Source organism: Microtus ochrogaster, unplaced genomic scaffold, assembly GCF_000317375.1.
Source record: "Microtus ochrogaster isolate Prairie Vole_2 unplaced genomic scaffold, MicOch1.0 UNK17, whole genome shotgun sequence".
In the NCBI taxonomy this organism is placed as follows: Eukaryota; Metazoa; Chordata; class Mammalia; order Rodentia; family Cricetidae; genus Microtus; species Microtus ochrogaster.
Window position 1 is genome coordinate 1,327,531 of NW_004949115.1, and position 21,373 is coordinate 1,348,903.

Consider the following 21,373-nt stretch of genomic DNA (forward strand, 5'->3'; position numbering starts at 1 on the left):
AGAGCTAGTTCCAGGACAGGCTCCAAAGCCACAGAGAAACCCTGTCTCGAAAAACCAAATATATATATATCAGCTTGCAAGGGGAAGAAAATGAGTTTACAATTGACAAATTTGGAAGATGCTATTCGAACCAAGCTGTCAAGGGGAACTCAAGATAAAAAAGGGTATTGTATCTTGCATATACAAAAAGCAACGGCCAAGTAAAAACACAGGGAAAAATTCTGCACTTTTACAAAATATCAGCACAGGTACATATAGAAATATATGTATAAGACTACAGATACAGAGTTGAGGATGGGGTCGATTGTAAAGTGCTTGGATAGTGGGGTCAAAGTCCTGAATTTGATCCTCAGAATTACTATGCAGATATAGGTAGATTAGTAAAAGTCGACAAATTGAATCGATCATTTTTGGCAATGCTATACCCCGTATGTCCTTATTTATCACAACAGACACATTTCTGCATACTTAAAATTATTGAGGAAGCAAAAAAAGAAACATAAAAAATAATCTATCACCAGTTGTAAGTAAATTAAATTTTATCGAGATTGCATAAAATCATACAACCTGTAATTGTATACACACAGAGATCAAGATGGTCTTTAAAGTACACATCTATTTACATTATGCTATACTCCTTTACATAAAACAAGCAGGAAGAGATGTAAATCCCATTGTCATCAACACTGCACCTTCTGTGTCCAAAAATTGTAATAGAAATAGACTACATGCAAAGGAGCCAGTATAAGAGGCCTAAGGACGAAGTAGGAATTTAAATTTTCCAGCTCTACAATTCATTGCCTATGTGACCTTTAGCAAGTTTCTTAACCTCTCTGTTTCATAGTTTCCTCACATATAAAGTAGTTCTCTTTATATATATATATATACATATATATGTGTATATATATATGTATATGTATATGTGCATATATGTGTATATTCACATACATTGTAGGTCTCTTAAGAAGAGACCACAAAGCAAATGTGGTGTGTTTGAATCCCTGGGTTCAATCGCTAGCACCACAAAAAAAAAAAGAATAAATCTGAAAATCTACCTTACTAGACTAGCATAGTATTTAGCACATAATAAACACTGAACAATGTAAACTAAAATGATAATGAAAACAATGATGACCATTTCTTCCTACAGAACATTCATAGAAGAAAAATTATTTCCTGGCCAATAGTCTTAGTCTTACCCTTGATAAATTCTAGCCACTGGTCACCAGGTACACAGTATGGTTTAAACTGGAGAAATGCATCTGCCCTCTTCCATTAAAAACAACTCACAGATATCTGTATGCTAGAAGTAGTATTTAGAGCTATAACCATAAATCTACAAGCTTCTATATTTGACAATTTGTATAACTATAATTACCTTAACATAAAAATATGCTATTTCCATCCCTAAAAATGACCCTTCCAGCCTAAAGTTGCCTTTATTTTTACTGCTGATCATTCAGTACCTGGGTTATTTTACTCTACCTAATAAACCTTCACCCTTAAAAGTTTTCGTATAGTTCCTGGGGCAGCTGAGGATAGGGAACCTGAAATGATCCTATCCTATAGCCATACTGATGAATATTTTGCATATCACCATAGAACCTTCATCTGGCGATGGATGGAGATAGAGACAGAGACCCACACTGGAACACTGGACTGAGCTCCCAAAGTACCAATGAGGAACAAAAGGAGGGAGAACATGAGCAAGGAAGTCAGGACCAAGAGGGGTGCACCCACCCACGGAGACAGTGGGGCTGATCTATTGGGAGCTCACCAAGGCCAGCTGGATTGTGACTGAAAAAGCATGGGATAAAACTGGACTCTCTGAATATGGTGGACAATGAGGGTTGCTGAGAAGCCAAGGACAATGGCACTGGGTTTTGATCCTACTTCTTGTTATGGCTTTGTGGGGGCCTAGCCAGTTTGGATGTTCACCTTCCTAGACCAGGATGGAGGGGGGAGGACTTTGGACTTTCCAAAGGGCAGGGAACCCTGACTGCTCTTCAGACTCGAGAGGGAGGGTGAGAGGAGTGGGAGGCTGGGAGGAGGCGGAAATTTTTTTTCTTAATAAAAAAAATTAAAAAAAAAGAAATTAGAAAATTAAAAAAAAGTTTTCGTATATTTGTGATATCCAATTCTGGCATGACTTCAGAGATAGAGAAATCACATAATTATGAAAAGTAAAATGATTTAATAAGCAATGCTCTTTCTGATATAAACACCTCAGTATTAAACAATCTCAGTGAAACACTAACCCAACTATGGTCAAGTTTCACTCTGAAGAAGGTCACCAATATCCCTAGCACAAGTATGGAGAGCAGATACCATTCATAGTTTTGAGATGATTAAAACTTTCACTTAACTAGGCCTTTTATTTGTGAAGCAGGAAAAACAAACCCCTGGATTTTAAAGAGGAACAAGATTTTAATCATAGGAAATTGTCTAGAAAAATGTCCTGTAAAAAATGTATAGGAGAGGAAAAACAATTATTTCATAAACCCTTGTTTCTTTAAGAATCAAAAAAAAAACTTACACATAAGTTTTGTCAAGCACAAAAATCTGTTTTAATATAAGCAGATGTAAACTGGCATGCAGTGTTGTTATACACACTTGTGTAATTGGTATCTAGTGCAGATTTATTAATAGCAAGATCATTAAAAGGAAGGATTGCTTCATGAATCATCCACAAAATCTTTGCCCCTGAGGCAAATGCTATAAACAATAGGCACTAAGATGATCTTCGAATGAGCTATTTTCTATAGCACAATTATAATTTTGTCTAACAATCTTTAGCCATATTGACTGTCTAAACATTACCCCATTAAAAATGTTCTGTACCCAAAGAACATTATTAAATCACCTATCTACTTCAGTAGAGGAAAATGATAGCATTCATAATTAAGACATTTGCTATGTGTTTTCAGCAGATTTTCCCTCATAATTATGTTGTGATTACAATAACATGAAAGTTACTTTTTATACTGGTGGGACACACATTTTTCAGGATATACAAAGGGCAATGTGATCTGAGGTGTGCTGAGTACAATAGGGACCCTGTTAGCTAACTTTAAAACGGACCCAGAATATCTGCATCTAGGGACTGAGAGTCATTTAACCATGTGACAGCCTCTGCTATGATGTCATATTTAAGTGATTTTAAAAAAAAACACCCATTATGATTACTCAAATAAAACACTTAATAATGCGTCACGCACTTAGTTAAGTGAAATTAAGTACCATGGCCTTCAAACTGGAGAACATTTTCTGCAAGAAAGCCGTTCACTGGCATTTTCCTCTTACCTCCAGAAGGAGAGAGGGTGTTGGGACAGCAGACTGTGGCATCCATGCTACATTCCTAAAGGCAAGTGGAACTTTTTGCTCTGTCATTTCCCATGTCCATCCTCCCCCATTCTTCTAACCCACAAAGCTCATGCCCATTTGAAAACTGAGAATTCTTTTTCTTGTCAATAGGTGAAAGGCAAATTTTCAATTTGTTCAGGCGACTTTGTGAGTTTAAAAAAAATTGTGAGCAAACAGAAATCCCTAACTTTAAAAAAATAGATGCAAAACACTCCTGAAGCATAGGGCTATGCTTCTCTACTTCACTCTGATTGGTATGCTACTTTAACAATTGTATAGGAATGATGTCAACAGGACAGAAAGCAGGGCAGAACTCTGCCGACCTGGGGTTGGGGGGAGGTTCATGTTGCCTAAGAAAAAAGCATATGTGAAGGGAAGATCTCCGTCAAGGCTATTAACACTTTGATGGTAGTTAAATTTTAGAGGAACCAAATATTAAACTATATGCCAAGTTTAAAGAGTGCGTGGGCTGGGTACAAGTGGTGAAAAAAGCTAGCTGGCAGACAGCAACCCAAGGTGGGGGGTAGAGAGAGGAAGAAAAGTTTTAAACACCCACCAGAGCCCAGTGACCCATTAATAAGTGTCCCCACAGCCCTGCCCAGCCCTGGTTCCACTCTTGTCCCAGAAGAGGTAGCTGCAGGGAAGCAAGCGGCCCTGTTTTTAAACACTTGAAATTCTCCCTCGGACCAGCGTTGTGAATTGTGTTTCTTTCTAGTAAAAGCTAATTTTGGCTTCCCTAGCCAAGGTCAAGGAGTAAGGAAGGTAAAGGATCCAGTGGTTTCCGTGGAAGTGAGTGGCGATGGGGCGGGAGGGAGGACTTACCGCAGCCTCTGCGGGCTGCCCCCACAGACACAGGGCCAGCAAGAGCCAGCCGGCGGCCAGGCACACTTCAGGCACTTGCATTCTTCTCTGGCTCCCGCAGCTCCTTCAGCACCCGCACGGAATCCCAGGTCCGTTCGGACCGATTGACATAATCTTGAGGGGTTATTGGGAAGAGAGCTAGAGCTAGGAAGAAGCAGTGAGTGTCCCAGTTATGCTGGTGCACTTGGGTGAAGAGAAAGCTTTTATAAGAGTGAAGCGATTGAAAAAAAAAAAAAAAAAAAAAAAACAAGAAAGAAGAAGCTGTTCTTCCCTCCCCCCTCCCCTCCCCAAAGCCGGTCTCTTGGGAGCACTTTGCCTTCTGTTGGGACTTGCAAACTTTCCGCACTCACGTCCTACAAATCTACTTTCCTCGCTCTCTTCCCTGCACCGCCCCCTCCCAGCCAGCGCTGGGGAATTTGAGTATCACTCCGCCACTGCTTCACACTGCACCAGCAACCTGCGAGGGAGTGACGCTCAGTTATTTGAGGGAGGGAAACTTCAAGATCAGTTGACTGAACACCTCAAGTCCAGCCACCAAGATTTCTTATTTGTTCAGTTGCAACTTCTCTCAATGGAACTATTTCCTGATCAGTCCAGCTTCCCCTCTGATTTGAGCTTCAAAACCACTTCCAAACAGACCTGAGCTGGGACTATTTTCTTTTTAGCGGATGGATTTCAGAGATATGGTGCTTTTTATTGTTAATCATTAGAAACATTTTTTTTTTTTTGCCTCTGCTCCCTGGGCTGCTGGCCTTTGCATTCCAAGTGCTCATGGGACAGAGTTTCTGTATACAAGCAGAAGATGAGAAAATATTAGATATCTATAAATGAAGTAAAAAATGAACATATATATTTGTAAATCCTTAATGCATGTAAGATAAGATGTATTAAGTAGGTTAATAATTTTATACGGTTTAATATTATCATAGATTAGTTATCTACTTTTATTTATTTTTATTTACATACATTGAGTTCCATAATTAACATTTATTACCTGTATCGAGCTAACATAAACATATGACATATGACAGTCATAGTGTTTCAGGACTATGACAGGTAAATAAATAACATTAGTATAATTCCTTATAATGAGTAACACCTCATTAGAATTGTCTATAAGGAGCCAATAGTAGCTGAAGTAGATTCCAGATGAAGTAGGCATGAATATTATTACCTTGATAAATCTTATAGACTTTTTTAAGTACCAAAAGACCAAGAAGATACTTTATGTGGATTCATTGGAATATCTTTCAGGAATCTGCTTAAGAACTCTTCAGAACATTTCGATTCTCAGTCCCTGGGTTAAACTACATTCTCTCTATATTTTGAATTGTCTTATGAGGACCAATTTATCCGCAGGTTCTAGTTAGTTTAGAGATTTAGACTTAGAACTACAGAGATTTCTACCCCCCGCTTAGTGTACAATCAGTTAAAATAAGAGTTCGTGCATTTGGGTTCCTGGGGCAGGTACTTTCAGGTCTATCTGTCTATGTAGTAGTAGCATACTTAATTCTATTCATGCATAAGTCTCTAGAGACCTGCTCATGAAGCTTTGGGACTGTTAGGTGTAGAGATGCTTGAACTGAGAAAGACAAGCGGCTTCCCAAGGTGGGAGGATGATTGACAGCAGACAACCCCGCCCCGTTCCCCTCCATTCCTTCCTCCCAGGGCGCATGGAACTATCTCCTGAGTGCTACAAGTTTTAGCGGGCACCGCTGAGTGTGTTTTCCTTCGGAGCACTTTTTATCTAGCAGCTCTCTTAGTTTCTTCTAAACTAAGCCATTTCGCCCCCTTACACTGTCCTGAATAAGGAACAAACTGCCAAGCATCAACGGAGCCCGATGAGCCCGCGCCGTGGAGCAGCTTAGCAGTCTCCTGGGACCCAGCTCCGGAGGAGCCACAAGCATGCACCCTGGGTGAGCTGTTGCTGCTCAGAACTTTTTCTCCTTTTCAACTTTGGGCTGCATTGCCCGGCCAGAACTTTACTTGCACTTCTGTCACTGCAAAAAATAAGTGCGAGGAGACATCAAAAGGAAGCTTGGGGCTTGGGGGCGGGTGTTGCTCACTCAGGACCCTGTAGTCCAGAGAGCCCATGTTTCTCACCCTCCCTCTCCTTTCAGATTGTGGCTGTTCCTGGTTTCCTTATGCCTCACCAAAGAATTGGCAGAAGCGGTAAGGCTTCAAAAGACACCCCCCTCCCTTTTTTTTCCTCTTATGTTTCCGTTGAGGGTAACAGAGGGTTGCACCAAAACAGAGCCTTTCTAATAGGAGTTAATAGGGTCCTTGAAGAAGAATAGTAAGCATAGTGTTAGTTTAATGCTTTTGGAACTCAGCAATCTTCCTGTCTTAAAACCATTGCTATAGGTTTGGGAACTAGGAAATAGAGGTAGATAGTAGATGCAGAATTTGTGAATCTCTTCAGGACAACTTCAGATGACTGACCACTGATGCCTTCTTTTGATAGGCAGATCTGCAAAGCTGAAGAAACGTAGTTCTTCCTAACTTGTAAGAACATGAAATGGCACAGAAATTTAAGGGTGGAAAGAAAGCATAAAGGACCGGGACTTGAAAGTGGAAGCAGTCAAATAGGGGTTAAACTTTGTTTTCTTGTAAGTCTTTTCATGCATCAAAAAGTTGAAATGCTTAGGACAGAAAAGCTTTCTAAAACTTAACCTTTAGTGGGCTGCTTAGATATTATCCATGAACTTACCTAGAGATTCCAGGCAATGGAATTTGTGTAGCTATCTGGTCAAGAAAAGTTTAATGTATCCCAGAAAATAGAGAAGTCCCCAACACAATTAGTAGGATAATTTCACAAAGGTGAAATGACTAAATGATCAGAAATGCCAGTTTTCCAGTTGAGCCAGTTACTCATGCTGTTCAAATAAAAGTCATTAACTATCGAGTTCTATTTCATCGGTTGGTTTAAAAGAAAAACTATAACAGCTAAAGTAATTTACAACACACACAATAAATAAACATGCTTGCATTTTTCATCTTGCAAACTGAAATTATATTAAAGGATTTGCTCTTTAAAAAGTTGTAAATACTATTTTAGAGCTGTACTTACTTCGATTCAATAAGATAACTGACACATTTGTGAAAAAAATAGGCACTTTGTCCTGACATGATGTCTTTATGCAAATATCAGTGAGGAGAGATGAGTTTTCCTATAAAGAATATTACCAGAAATAAAATCTAAAATTTTGTAACCCTGTAAGTCAGAATATCAACTTTTAAGTATTTTCTGCTAGTCTTTGTAAGAACAAATATTAATCTCAGGCTCTTGTACATGTTTTTGTAACCTGGTTCTTCCAGGATATAAGCTTAGTAGTTATGAGTTTCCTTAAGGGTCTGTACTACATTTATTGAAAATGCAGCTTTTGATTGCGCTTTGTCCAGCAATCTTGCCACTGGTTAAAACAATGTAGAATACCCCCAGTAAAAGGGTATTTTCAGACTTAGAATGATTTGTTGTTTTTAATACGATCACTGTAGATGGACAGGCATTTCCTAGATACCATATCTTTTCATTTCCTATGATGGAGGATAGTATTTCCAGCCCTTCAAGGCATTGAAGTGGGTCTCTACATCTGGGTTGGACACTTTTGTCTCATTATTTTACAATGTCACATCAGTTGTCAGTTGCAGTAACCATGGTACAACTGGAATAAGCCTTGGAGTCTACTGACAATACTTACTCTGTTGCCTTAAGACCAGAACTGCTGCATTCACTCTTCTTTACTTGTACAAAGCATCCTTGGTGTTGGAAAGCTGTTTTTAATGACAAAGAGAAAGGGAGGAGAGTCCAAAATACCTTCCCAGAAGATGCTATTATTGAGGGGATTTTTTTTCTCTTAATATCCTTGCATTGTGTTCTCTTCATTTAGTCTCAACTAGAATCTAGTCTCTGTATTTGTGCTGGTGTTTTTTTTTTTCTTTTTGCTTTTCAGATAGTCTGTAGGCATTTGAATTTGCAATACCTTGTTTAAGTGATACTAATGCAAATAACTTAGGAATATATCAGTAGAAACTCTGTTGCATTTCATTACAAGAAAGTTTCTTCATACTGTGAAAATTAAGTTTCCGATAATGGAATATTGGTAAGCAACTAAAGAGAGGGTCATTTAGTTGCCTTTGAGCTTTTCCTTTTTAAGAATTTACAAAGCAATTCTACACAAAGGAATAGAAAGCTAAATGTTAAAATCCATTAAATTTGTTCTTCAGGTGAAGTATCTGCACGATTTTTCTTAGTGAGACAGACTTTAGGATTGCAGAACACCAGGAATCCTTCAATTAAATGCTTCAGTCCTGAAGGGTCTGGTGGAGATTAGACGTAATGTGCAGAAATTTAAATAAACATAGGACCCTGCATGTTTTCCCTACAGTGCTGCTCATTATGTTTCTTAATGGAGACTGCTTAATAGTAAAATATCTTCATAGGAAACACTAGAAACACAAACCGCATCCTAGAAATCATGTCTAGTATATAAAATATAGCCTAAAAGTATTTCATTCTACCTGTATTCAAGTGTGATTTCATGGAAGTCTCCAATATACCTAAGCTGACATAAAGTAAAAAGACTAATAGGACACATATTTGGGTGGGGAGGAGAATAAAGGATAAAAACATGTTTGTCATCCATATTCAAGTAAAGATCTGATTGTAATACTAGCTCCTTTTCCCCCCAAAAGTGTAAGCAAGCATACCCAGGTTGCTTCTTCACATTGCCACTGGCCTAGTCATTACAGCAGCCAGTAAAGTATGACTGTTGTTTTAATGGAGTTCAGGAGCCATTGGCAATTGATGGCTGCTGGAGGAAGTGTCAGTTTTCTTCTGGACCTGTCCCCTGGTAGGTTTTTCATGCTTCAGTAGCCCTACAGACAGGCACTGGCAGTACTAAGTGGACTCAGCAGGTTAAGAAAAAGTCAACTAAGCTGGAAGGGTGAAGTGGCCATGGAGTAGGAGAAGAGAGTAAGAAAGGAAGAAATGGGCGGTGGATTTGATAAAAAAAATATTGTGAACAGCATGAAATTATCAAAAAGTAAGTTAATGTATATTTTTAAAAGAAAGAAATCAACAAACTTCCTTCCCATTTTATTAAGAATCTGTCTTTTCTTTTTCTTTTTAAAAGAATCCACACAATATAGTCTACCCCCTCCACTCCCCACCACCTTAGCCACCCAACTTCATGCTCTTTCTCTCCATCTCTTTCTCTAAAAATATCAAAACAAAAAGACAAAAAGTACCTAAATAAAACAAAACAAAAATACACTCACAAAAATGTGGAGTCCATTTTATGTCAACCACACTCCAGGCAGGCTTCTACCTACAGTTTTTTATAACAAACATTGAACTCTTCTGTATTTGAAAAGCAAACCAAAAGCCAAAAGCAAAAGCAAACCCAGAAATGTAAAAATATAAAATTTAGTTTTCTTCAGTAGATCTAACCTTTTCAATGCAATTGATATTAATTTCTTTCTTATTTTCTTCTCTTTTTTGACACTGTATTGTATTACAGCCCAGCTGAGTCTGCTCCACTACAATTGCTGGGTTTCACCTATTAATGTCTGCTTAACTGCCAAGCCCAATGATTTCCTCCCAGTATCCATTGTGTCTTTCCCATATTCTAATGCTCCTCAAATCCTCTTTCTGATCTTCAGAATACTGTGGCCCATTAACTAATGCTTCTCTGATAGTTTAACATATTATTCATTCAATGGATATTTATTGAGAGATCTCTACGTTGGAAGGATGTGTTACACCCTAATATTCCAGTGGTGAACAAATCAGGCATAATCTTTAGTAGAGAACTTACAATCTTGAGAGTTTCATGTTCCAAAATTGTGACTTTTCTCAGCATTTCATACTTAGCCACATTTTTGCCTTAGTAACTTTAACTATGTCTCTGTATTTTGATGACATTCAAATTTAAATCTCAGTGAAGCTATCTTTTTTTGAGCTCCAACCCTTTATTTCCAACTTCCTACTAAGCCTTGTCTCTAAAGCACTCAAAACAGTGCCTGGAGGTTAGTATAAGCACTTGACTAAAGCCAGCTATTACTCTGTTTTGCCCCAAACACAGCATATCAAAAGATAAAATTGTTTTCCAGTCATTTTCATTGACATTTCAACATAACTATTACCTTTTTTCCACTTTCTTCACCATCCATGCAGTTTCAGGAACAAACTATAGAATCAATCACCAACCTCATTGTCCATATCATCAACGACTTCTCCTAATTTTATCAAAAATCCCTAGACCGGTTTTCTCAGTCACACTCCATTGATTGTAGAACTCATCATGCATCTACAGTGTCTGAACTGGCTTTCCTATGTGATTAGTGCATGACCTTCTAGTGGATATGCAAGTCTACTCCCCATAGCCTTCAGAAATTGTCTTTTCCTTGTATTTCTTAAAAGTTACTATTGACAAATCCAACATTGGTTGCTTTAATGGCAAAAAAAAAGAGAGAGATGACAAAAAACCCTCTGGGGTCAGTGAGATAAATTAAGTGAGTAAATTCACCAGCACTTCAAGCCTTAGGACTTGAGTTTGATCCCCAGAACACATGTAAGATGGAGAGAACCAACTTTACAGAATTGTCCTCTGGGATCCACATGTGTGTATCCTTTCCCTCACACATCTCACACGACACCACCCCACACACATCAATAAAATAGTAATAATTTTTAAAACTCCGTTCAATGGTGTAATATCTAAGAGAAAATAGAATCATGATTTTGCCTCTACCCATAGTTCCTAGTTGTGTGACTGAATTTACCTGCCTTAGACTTATTTTCTCATCATCAGAAAAGGAAATGACACCTCCCTCCTTAGGTATTATTGTGCTTTGCAAAGTTAAATGAGGCAATGTGAACATACTGTGTACAAAGTAAGTCTTAAATCCCCCAGCCCACTTCTGACAATTGTCCTCTATTGTAATTTCAAAAGAATCCCCCAATTTTGGCAAATGATACATAAGAAGATGTGCAAAAGAGATATCAAAAGATTCATTTCTAGAATCTATACCCTGCAATGGTCATGCTTTAATGTTGTCCTCCTCATTGTCTTTTCCACATCTTCAGCAGTAACAAATATCTTGCAGTGTTTCAAGTTTACAAAGCATTCTCCCATTACACAAACAGCCCTAGGCTATCCTGTGAGATAAAATAGCACAAGTGTTCTCGTGGGGGGGGGTATCTAAGATTTATCTAAACTCACAGAACTAAGAAAAGGCACAACAATGCACTGTCTCCAATTGAGGCTTTTTATCATCTCTTATCTGGAGTCTCTGCAAACAAACTGAACTGTTCTGGCTTCAGTGCTCAGCTGCTGCCCCACCCCCTTTGCTGATAGATAGCCTTCTTCTCCAAAAGCCACACTGCTTATTCTAAAACAAACAGGATCATGGCGCCCCATTCAACCACCTCTCCTCTCCTGATGTCCCATGGAACTCGTTTGGATCACAGCTGTCCTTCTGATGTTGCCTCAATATAACAAGCGTCTTCCCTTTACTTTTTCTTATCGTACTTTTTCTTATCGTATTGTCTTTGTGTGGCTGTGTTCGTATCCCCTTAAATCCCAGTTTAGGAATTGATTTTTCTTTAATTTTGCCTTCTCTGTTCCTTATGGCAGCTGCTGTTTGTTCTTTTGCCCTTCCGTCAGTGAAAATTTGTCTAGAACCTACTGAGTGCTAGACAGTCTGGTTGACAATGGAAAGGAAAATGTCAACTCCTAACCCTGTGTGAGTACATTTTGAAAATGAAGTTAGAGGAATCCTAAAAACATTAGTTTAAGGACTGTATGTACTCTGGCTTGTTTATCTATGTGAGTTTCTGAGTTGTAATTGGCATTGAAGTTATTGCTGGGTATTCCCTGTGGAGTCAATCACAGTGGGGAGCCTTTATTCACAGAGGACTCACTCCTGCAAAAAAAATCATCCCCCCCCCAGATCTACAAAGTTCAGGCAAACTGAAGCCATCCTGGCAGGGGCAAAGATATCCTAAAGAGGGACATTTGTTAGTCCCCCCTTTGATTATCAGTCTCTTAAAACAATGAACTCCAAGGAAATGGAATTTCCTCAATAATCTCATACTGGGAGAAGAAAAAGAATGGATGAATGAAACCTGGGACCAGCCTGAAAAGGAAGTTGTCTCCCAGGAAGAGATTTCACACACTTCTGACAACTTATCAGATCACCTTGCAGGACAGGCTGGAGCCTATAGGATGGAGGGTCACTGCTAAGTAGGATTCCAACTGGACCAGCAGTGCTGAATTGAGCAAACCTCTTGCTCATGCCAGGACCTTGGTGTCAGGTCCAAAGGAACTCCATTAAATGCAAGTTGCAAAGGCCTGAGGAAGGGATTGGTATGAGCAATGAAAAATGCTTCAATTTCTTTCCCTCTTGCTTTGCTACTGTTATATTCGTACTTCAAAAGTCCAAAGTTTGAAGATATTAATCCATGGCATCTCCTTTGGATCTGACACTTGGAAGATGGACTTGGGAGACACTGGTCTTTGTTCCTCTTCCCTAAGTGACCATGCCACATTTAACAAACCTCCTTTTCTTGTTTTTACTATTACTTTAATATTGCGTTGGTGGCAGCTGGCTATACCAATCTTGTTGAGACTGCCAAATACCAGCCTTTGAACCAAAAGACTCCCAGTAACAAAGCCTTGCACCTCTTCTCAAGCTCCTTATGGGTTCTGTATGCAACTCTGCCAATTCTTTTCAGGATTTTAATTCTTTGTAGAATGATTCATAACAAAGAGCTTTGTGTTTAGAGACAAATACACCTACATTCAAATGCAGACGCCATTATAATCTATTGTCTTTGGAGAATTATAAAATTCATTCCTTTTTTTTTAAATGACTATTTCTGTTATTCTTTTCCACTCACTAAGTTGCCACTCTCCTAGAGATATTTGGTGAAGCCATTCTGGGAACAGTTTAGAGAAAATTGCTTGATTATTGTTAAGTATGTTTTGCAAGCTTCCTGTGGGAGAAAAGGAGTCCGGATTGTTATTAAACTTGTTCCAGATTACCCCAACATGCTTCACCTCTCTGGCCTTACCTTTGTGACCTCCTATGGAGATCCTGGTTTCCACCAAAGAGTCTTTCTAAAGGCACCTCTCTGAGCTTCTTTGAAGTCCTAGTCCTTTTGTTTGCCATGAATGGGGCTAGTTTGGCATTATCATTCAATCTGGTTTGCTTGTGTTCACGGGGAGCCTGTGTTACTCCAAATGTCTCTGACCATGAAACAAACATTTTCTTCACAGATGCTAGGCTTTCCTGGAATATATTGGGGTGGGTCTTTTGTAGGTCAAACTGATCTTCAAAAGACAAATTTTTCTCTTGAGGGAACAAACATTAAGTGATACATTTTTGGACCTGTTAAGCATTTAAGTGACAATTTTCCTCTCCTGGAGGGAAGAAGTTAACAGAGAAGAATCCAGAATGTCTGTTGTCTCCCAGTTCTGCTTGTGAATGTAGCAGTTCCCTTAAAGTCAGGGATACAGTGCATATAGTTCCCAGAAACCATGATCAAACTGCATAGACACCTTCTAGTACCTAGCTTGAGATAGCCAGAGTGTTCTTATGGATAATAACGTCAATATTATCAAAGGAAAAGATGTAATTTGTTAGAATATTTGTCAAATTCTACAGCCATATATACCCTTTCTTCCAGGCAAAATCTTATAAAAATCCCCCAAAATACAAACACAAGAAAAATAAGTATTTTGTGTATAAGTCACTTAGAAGAAAAAAATGCATAAAAAACCCAAAACGTCTGAACGTGAACCATAGATGTCCACAGCATCTCTGTTTTATTTTGGTTATATAATGTTGAGAAAACTCTGATGCACTCTAATAATGCATCTCATCAGGTAAAGGCTGTTTGGATTCATACTTTGCATTACAATCTTAAGATATTCCTAAGTTAAACAGAAACCTATATGTCCCAGTCAATAGCCACACAATTCTCAGTCTTTCTGTCTCTAACTCTCTCATACACAAGCATACACACGCAAGCACAAATTAACTTTCCAGCATATACTAACATGATCAGTGCTATTTCCCAATGTTTAAATATATGGAACCTAAGGCATTTGCATAGTATATGCTTTGTTTCGCAGGGTTTTTTTTTTTAAGTTTCAAGTAGATTTGTAGTGAAATTAAAGTCTGATGTTGTAGGATTCTTGAAATACCTCCTCGACCCTCATTAAAATTCACAGGGCAGAATGAAATACTGTAGAAGATTGAAAGGGGAGGAGGCCAGTGTACATTGTAGTTACTGAAGGTTCTCACCGAGATGGCAAACATTTCTTCATTGCGTGTTCTGTATAGATTTTCTGGTTGATCCCAGACTTCAAGGTTTCTTCTCTAGATCTCTATAAATATAGTTGTCTTTTCCTGGATTTACATTTTACCTTTAAATTAAAAGTGTAGCTATATTGGACAACCTTATTAAAGTATAGTGGAAGAATCAGTGTCTACTATAGGTAACAGATGTGGGAGAGATGGATGATTTTCTCTCTACTGATTCCTCATTTTCAGCCAGTATATATAGCAGTGTGAAAGTGAATTTTTAAATGTAAATCATAGTACCTCAGAGTCAATTGAGTGCAACTCCCTTCTGCATATTAAAAGATTCATATACATACACTTACTGTTTTGGGGGGGTTTTGTTTTGGGTTTTTTTTTTTTTGGTTTTTCGAGACAGGGTTTCTCTGTGGTTTTCGAGCCTGTCCTGGAACTAGATCTTGTAGACCAGGCTGGTCTAGAACTCACAGAGATCCGCCTGCCTCTGCCTCCCGAGTGCTGGGATTAAAGGCGTGAGCCACCACCGCCGGGCACATACACCTATTGTTAAGTTTAGTAATGCTCACCCTTTAATCTGAGAGAGTGTGTGTTTACTTGAAGTCTTTTATCTCTACTAAATTTGAAATATTTTTGTAATTTTTTGATTGTTTAAAAAGTTTTTGAAGATAATCTAATATGCACAACACTAAAATGGTAAAATGACAATTTAAATAGATTTTTCTTTCACCATTATAAAGTAAATTAACAGCATGACACCACATCATTCCCAAACAATATGCATTTCTTATAAACAAAGACATTCTGCTACATAGCTATTTTGCCATTTAACCAATTATTACCATATATTTTAGTCCACAGAAATTGTGGTGATCGCCGGGCAGTGGTGTTTGTTTCCATCTTTTTTTTTTATCCCTTCTTGCTGGTCCTCAGTCTCTATGTGGAAAAACAAAAGCTAGCTCATCTAGTTGGGAGGATTAGCTAGAGTGTTCCTAATATCCCTGATCACTCAGTAAACTTTAGCTGCCATAGGCCGTGAATTGTCATGTCCCTGGGCTGTAACTCATGGTTTCCTAGTCACCTCTATAACATGCTTCTAGTAACAGATATCTTGCCAAGAGCACAGCGAACAGTTACTGCCACAACTTTCTGTGGTTCCCTTCATTAGCCTAATAATAGCCCTATATCCAATAATAGACCTGGTTAGGGCAGGATTTTGTGGTCCTCTGAGTCTTAGGAAGAAATTAACTGAGGTAAAGTTTAGTTAAATTGTGCTGGTGAGAGAGAGAGAGAGAGAGAGAGAGAGAGAGAGAGTAATTTCATCCTCCAGTTTATAACACTATTCTTAGCCTGATTACCTTAAAGCTCTGGGGGAGGGATAAAAAAAAAGAAACTTCCTCTTCCCTTGTTTGTCCAGCTTTTTTCACATTCTGCTGCTAAAGAGACTGACAAGTGAAGGTGCCAGGTCTATTAGAAAGAATACCTGCTTGCTTCATACTGGCCTGGGGCCGCTTATTTTGGATGGAGCCATTGAGGAGCCCTATGACTTTCAGTTGCTATTTACTTGGAAGAGAATGAGAGGAAGGATTTATATCAAGTTACCAGTCTCTTCCCTGAGCCTGTCCTGTCCTGTCTGAGCTGTCCTCTTTATATTTTTTTCATGTCCACTATTAACTGCCAGTAGCAGCGACACACCTCTGCTTCGATTCATAACAGAGTCTTAGAACATTTGAAAGCTCAAGCCTTCGAGAAGTACCAAGGCTCTTATGGAAGTTCATGTGCCCAGAGAGAAACAGCCAATCTATGAGATTCCTTACCCTCATAATTGCTATCCCTTCACCTAGGATAGGATACATTACACTACACAGCAAACCACTCTCCATAGTATAGTTGTGTGAAACAACCAAGGATTATTTCTGGTTTGTTCGTACAGCCAGAACATCATGGTCACTGGGAAGACAGTACCTGTTCCTCAGTTTAGGACCCAACTGGAGCAGTCATAATCTGGCACACTGCTTGTTGTGGCAAGACAAAGGGAGATATTTTACTGTGTTACTAATTAAGTATCATTTTTAGCTGGGATGTGTATCACTTTTTCTCATATGTATTGATCAGCCATGATGGGGATCAAGAAATAATGTCCTAGCATGTGTCTTGAAGACGGAGTGCTGGAAATATCCAGGGAACAGCACTAATGGCCTTCCCACATTGGTGTTTAATTTACCCCGTAGAAAGATCACTGATCTCCCTGGAAACATTTTTTCTGGGTCCTTGCCTCTGCAGAAGTCAAATAATTTTATCTATTTGATAACTTTTGTGTATACTGCAGATTTTGCTATGTAGGGCCAGGTATTTTTTGTCTGTTTTTCTTTTTTCTTGACTTGAATTGCTTAGAAATAAATTGCTTAGAAAATTCAGTGTCAAGGAAGTAGGCTCCCTTTGACCCTCACCTCCCTCCTTCTGTTTACTGCTGTGGTAAAGGAATAACTATTATTCTGTGATCCTTTGGCCATAAAGATAGGATTAAATGATTTGCCCAAAGGTATGTAACTAATTGGTCCTGCAGTAGAGGAACCTGAACTGGAACTCAAGATTTCTGACTCACTGTCTGTTTTCCTTTTATTGTGCCAGGTCCTCCTATAGAGAAAGTTGTCTAACTTGTTGTGATTTACTCCCAGACAAGTGGCAGCAACAGAATCTGGCCCTTTAATCCTGAACAGAAGAAAATTTACATCTGAATGTCTCCTTTTAAGTATTTTGATGAATTCCAAGTCATAAAATCAGATTCCCAGAATTCCTAAGTCAACAAACCTGTGCTCTTTCTTGAAGCAAACAAATAACTGGCCTCATGTGGATCAGCCATAGGACCCAGATTTTTTTTCTTTTTTTAAAATTTTTTTAATTAATTTATTTATTATGTGTACAACATTCTGCTTCCCACACACCAGAAGAGGGCGCCAGATCTCATTACAGATAGTTGTGAGCCATCATGTGGTTGTTGGGAATTGAACTCAGGACCTCTGGAAGAGCAGTCAGTGCTCTTAACCTCTGAGCCATCTCTCCAGCCCAGGACCCAGACTTTTACCAAGACTAAAACAAGAATCCATACAGCCCTTCCTGCATTTCCTTTGAAAACAAGTAATTGGCATATGGTATTATTCTAGGTTAGTTTCTTACTATTATTTAGGCTGTCAAATAATGATCAGGAGTAAAAATTGTAAATAGAGTCAGTGAACTTTTGAAAGCGTTATATAAACATCATTGTACTGTCATCCTGTCTCTATTTGGAGTCATGCTTATTGTGACATGCTGTTGTATACATCATAAAGTTCTTCAAAGATGCCGCTTACCTTAAGCAATTTGTCTCTTGATCATGGCTTAAGAAAAGGGCCCAGCTTATAGACTTTTGCTATAAATTATAGATGATAAAGGAGATGTCTCTACTGTAAAGACATGTTTTTATACACAGTAACAGTATTCTTATGAGAGCATGTGACAAGGGTGGTCCAGGATATCTGAAGGAACAGTTTGGAAACCTCAGTTCAAAATCCAATATCTAGGATATTCCAGAATCTAAATTATTTTGTGTGGCAGCATGAACCAACAAGTAGAAAATTCTAAACCACGAAACTTGGTTTCATATATAAAATTTAAAAAATATATATTTTTTAAAATTGCCTTCAGGTTATGAGTATATGGTGTATATGAATAATACATGAGTTTGATGTTTAGACTTGAGTGCCATCCGAAGATATTTCATTATATACACATAAATATTCTATCCCAGCCCCTCAAAAGAAAAACCCTGAGCACTTCTTTTGCTAAGCATTTCAAATAAGAGTCATTCAGTCTGTATTGCCTCTCTGCTTTCCTCGGGATGTATAGGAGGAATTTGCTTTTTATATAATTAAATGTTATAATTGTATAATGTCACAAAGAAACAGTTCAAATTTTGCTCTAATACTTTTCCAAGACTAATCCCAGTGGTACTAGGTGATCTTGTTACTCTCCACACAAACACTGTTATCACATGTTAATCACAAGGCCATCGGTACAATGTCAGTTTTGTTTATGACGTGTGTGTGGTAATGGAGATCTCGTTCCTATTTTCTAATATAGTCATTTATTATATCCATTTAGTAATAATGTCACTTTTTTCTTAGGGAAAATTTCATACAAAAGCAGAGAGAAGAGTGCCATATGATTCCATGTTCCTATCACTGATCTTGAACAATTTTCAACTCTCTGCCTATCTGCTTTGACCTTTGTGAATATTATCATAATCATTTGCATTTCGTTTCCATGGCTTGTCTGTCAGTGCCCTTTTACTTTTATGCAGTAACTATAAGTTTAAATGTTATGCTCTCACATAATGGAGGGAAATTTATCCAAACCATTTAAAAATATTCTCCAAAGTAGGCACATCATTAGAACAGCTGGATTATGAATGCTATAAGCAATTTCTTACGATAAACTTAGATATGAGTGAGCTAGCATTGCTCCATTAGACCTATTTATTGTATCAAATCATTTAAGAGCTAGAAAAATATTCTTGATTCTTATTACTAGAATTTCACATGTAGGTGTCAGCGGTGTGTTCATGGGGATCTGCAGGTTCTTAACTTTAAGAAACATTCTTGTAATATCAAATTAATATTACACACATAACACAAACACAAGGAGAGAGACAGAAAGACAGAGAGAGGGGAGAGAAAAAGAAATGAATGAGTTAAAAGAATAAACTAAATAGTATTAGCGTTGGTTAATATTTGTCTATTCATTAACCTTCCTAAGAGCTCTTAACTACAGAAGGCTCCCACATATGTTCTTTGCCATTTATCACTGTCTAAAAATAGATCCCTCCCTGAATTACTTGCAGCAAAAATACAAATAATTTCTACACCATTACTAATATATTTCTTTCTGGTTTTTACTAAGAATTTGGACAGGATAGTTTTGAAAGAGCTAATGAATAATTGCAAAGACTGATTCATTATCGGGGAAACTTGTGAAGGAAGGTTGTAAATAATGCTTATTAGCTATTCAACAGTAATAATGAATGTTTTGAAATAATATGTGCATCTGACTCTATGCCATAAATACTGTCATGACTCCATTTTACAAATGAGAAACCTAACTCTCAGAAAAGCCCCACAGCTTTCTTAGGATCACAAGGCTACAAAGTGAAGGCACTTGAATTTATGCCAATGTCTAACGGGGCCCTAATCAGTGATTAATCATTCTCATTCACTGTTTTATCACTGAATGTAAAAAAGAGCATACAGGAAGAATGAAAAAGGGTGCAATATTCTATGCATGCCAAATGTATACTTAGGTCTCTTTGAAGACTGCAAATCTGTGGGACCAAGGGAAAAAGCAGATATTCTGTCATAACTCCCTCTGTGTAATCACCTCTCTTACATTTAAAATTACCGTCCACTTCACTTTTGCCAATACTTGCTCAGCTGCCTTCCATGGTCCTCAGTGTTCTCTCTCTGGTAGAACGTGAATATTATAGCCAGATGTCTTTTAGATGTCTTATCTCCAATACGCATCTCAATATGCATTACTTAGAAACTCTCTAGTAGCCAGGCAAGGCATCATTCTGTGGCACAGAACTTAAGAAGCACAGGCAGGTGGATCTCTGTGAGTCCAATCCACAAAGAACTATACAATCAAACCCTGTCTCAAAAAAAAAGAAAGAAAGTGGAAATAAGAAAGACAAAGAAAGAAGAAATTCTATTTAGGTTAGGCTTCTAAAGTAATAAACAATAATACACAACGAGAAATAATTTTGTAACTAATGAATTGAAATGAATATGATTCCCCCAGAGGGAAAAATGATTAATATAATAACAATAACAACAATCCCATTACAAATGTGGTTAAAGAGCACCCTTTTATATGATTTGAACTAGGTAGGAATTATGATACCCATTTATAGATGAAAGCTTAGTGGTAAGTGACCACCTATATGATAAACGTGAACATTTACACAACCACAAATTGAATTGTTTTTCTACAGTTCTACATTGCATATTATTTTATCCATCTTGTGACCCAATACACCCCATTTGACAAAAAGCTTTCCTATTTTATTAAAAGCTTCTTCTGGGTCAATCACATTCAATCTTTTGATTTTGTCACATCATGTCATCATTTATAAAGTTCTTGCCTCATGCCTCAAGTTCCCAAAGTAAAATAGTAAAGGAATTTTATAATGTTTAATGATACACAATAATGGATCTCATGTGGTATTTTCATGTGTAGATATATTTTAATAAAAAATTGATCGTGCATTAAGTTGTAACATGAGGTCCTGCTTGTTGGGGTTTATGTCCTGCCCAGTTCCCCACAGCTGGAAAACCCCAAAGAAAAATCACACAGAGAGTCTACATTACTTATAAACTGATTGGCCCATTAGCTTAGGCTTCTTATTAGCTCTTGTAGCTCATATTAACCCATTGTTCTTATCTATGTTAGCCACATGGCTCGGTACCTTTCTCAGCAGAGCAGCTCATGTCCTGCTTCTTAGGTGATCTGGGCCAGAATGCGGAGGGAGCTTCCTGCTTCCCAGAATACTCCTGTTTTCCTCGACCTGCCTCTGCTTCCTGTCCGGTTGACCCACCTATACTTCCTGCCTGGCCAATCAGCGTTTATTTAAAACATGATTTACAGAATGCAGACAATTCTCCCACATTAAGTTAGTTTACTTTTTTTGTTAGGCTGCATTCACAGCAATCCTGGAGCTGCAGGTTAGACATATTTGGGAAGCATTAAGTCCAAGTATAATTGGTTGGAGTGACTGGGTGAAGAACCAGTT

The 21,373-nt window shown here is 38.1% G+C and overlaps 2 protein-coding genes across 3 annotated transcripts in view; one reads left to right on the plus strand and one right to left on the minus strand.

The window, feature by feature from the left end:
* Window positions 1-4,438, minus strand: part of Col4a5 (collagen type IV alpha 5 chain) — a 211,133-nt gene extending 206,695 nt beyond the window's left edge. Inside the window, exon 1 of one of the 2 annotated variants that reach the window (XM_026789363.1) lies at window positions 4,186-4,266. In XM_026789363.1, coding sequence (XP_026645164.1) covers window positions 4,186-4,266 — 81 coding nt within the window. Of the gene's footprint in view, window positions 1-4,185 lie in introns of both variants that reach the window. The other variant, XM_026789364.1, reaches the window with a different exon arrangement.
* A 1,490-nt stretch (window positions 4,439-5,928) lies between these two features.
* Col4a6 (collagen type IV alpha 6 chain) overlaps window positions 5,929-21,373 on the plus strand; it is a 329,947-nt gene continuing 314,502 nt past the window's right edge. The window contains exons 1-2 of the mRNA XM_005367340.2: window positions 5,929-6,140; window positions 6,345-6,396. Coding sequence (XP_005367397.1) covers window positions 6,130-6,140; window positions 6,345-6,396 — 63 coding nt within the window. The 5' untranslated portion in view covers window positions 5,929-6,129. The remainder of the gene's footprint in view (window positions 6,141-6,344; window positions 6,397-21,373) is intronic.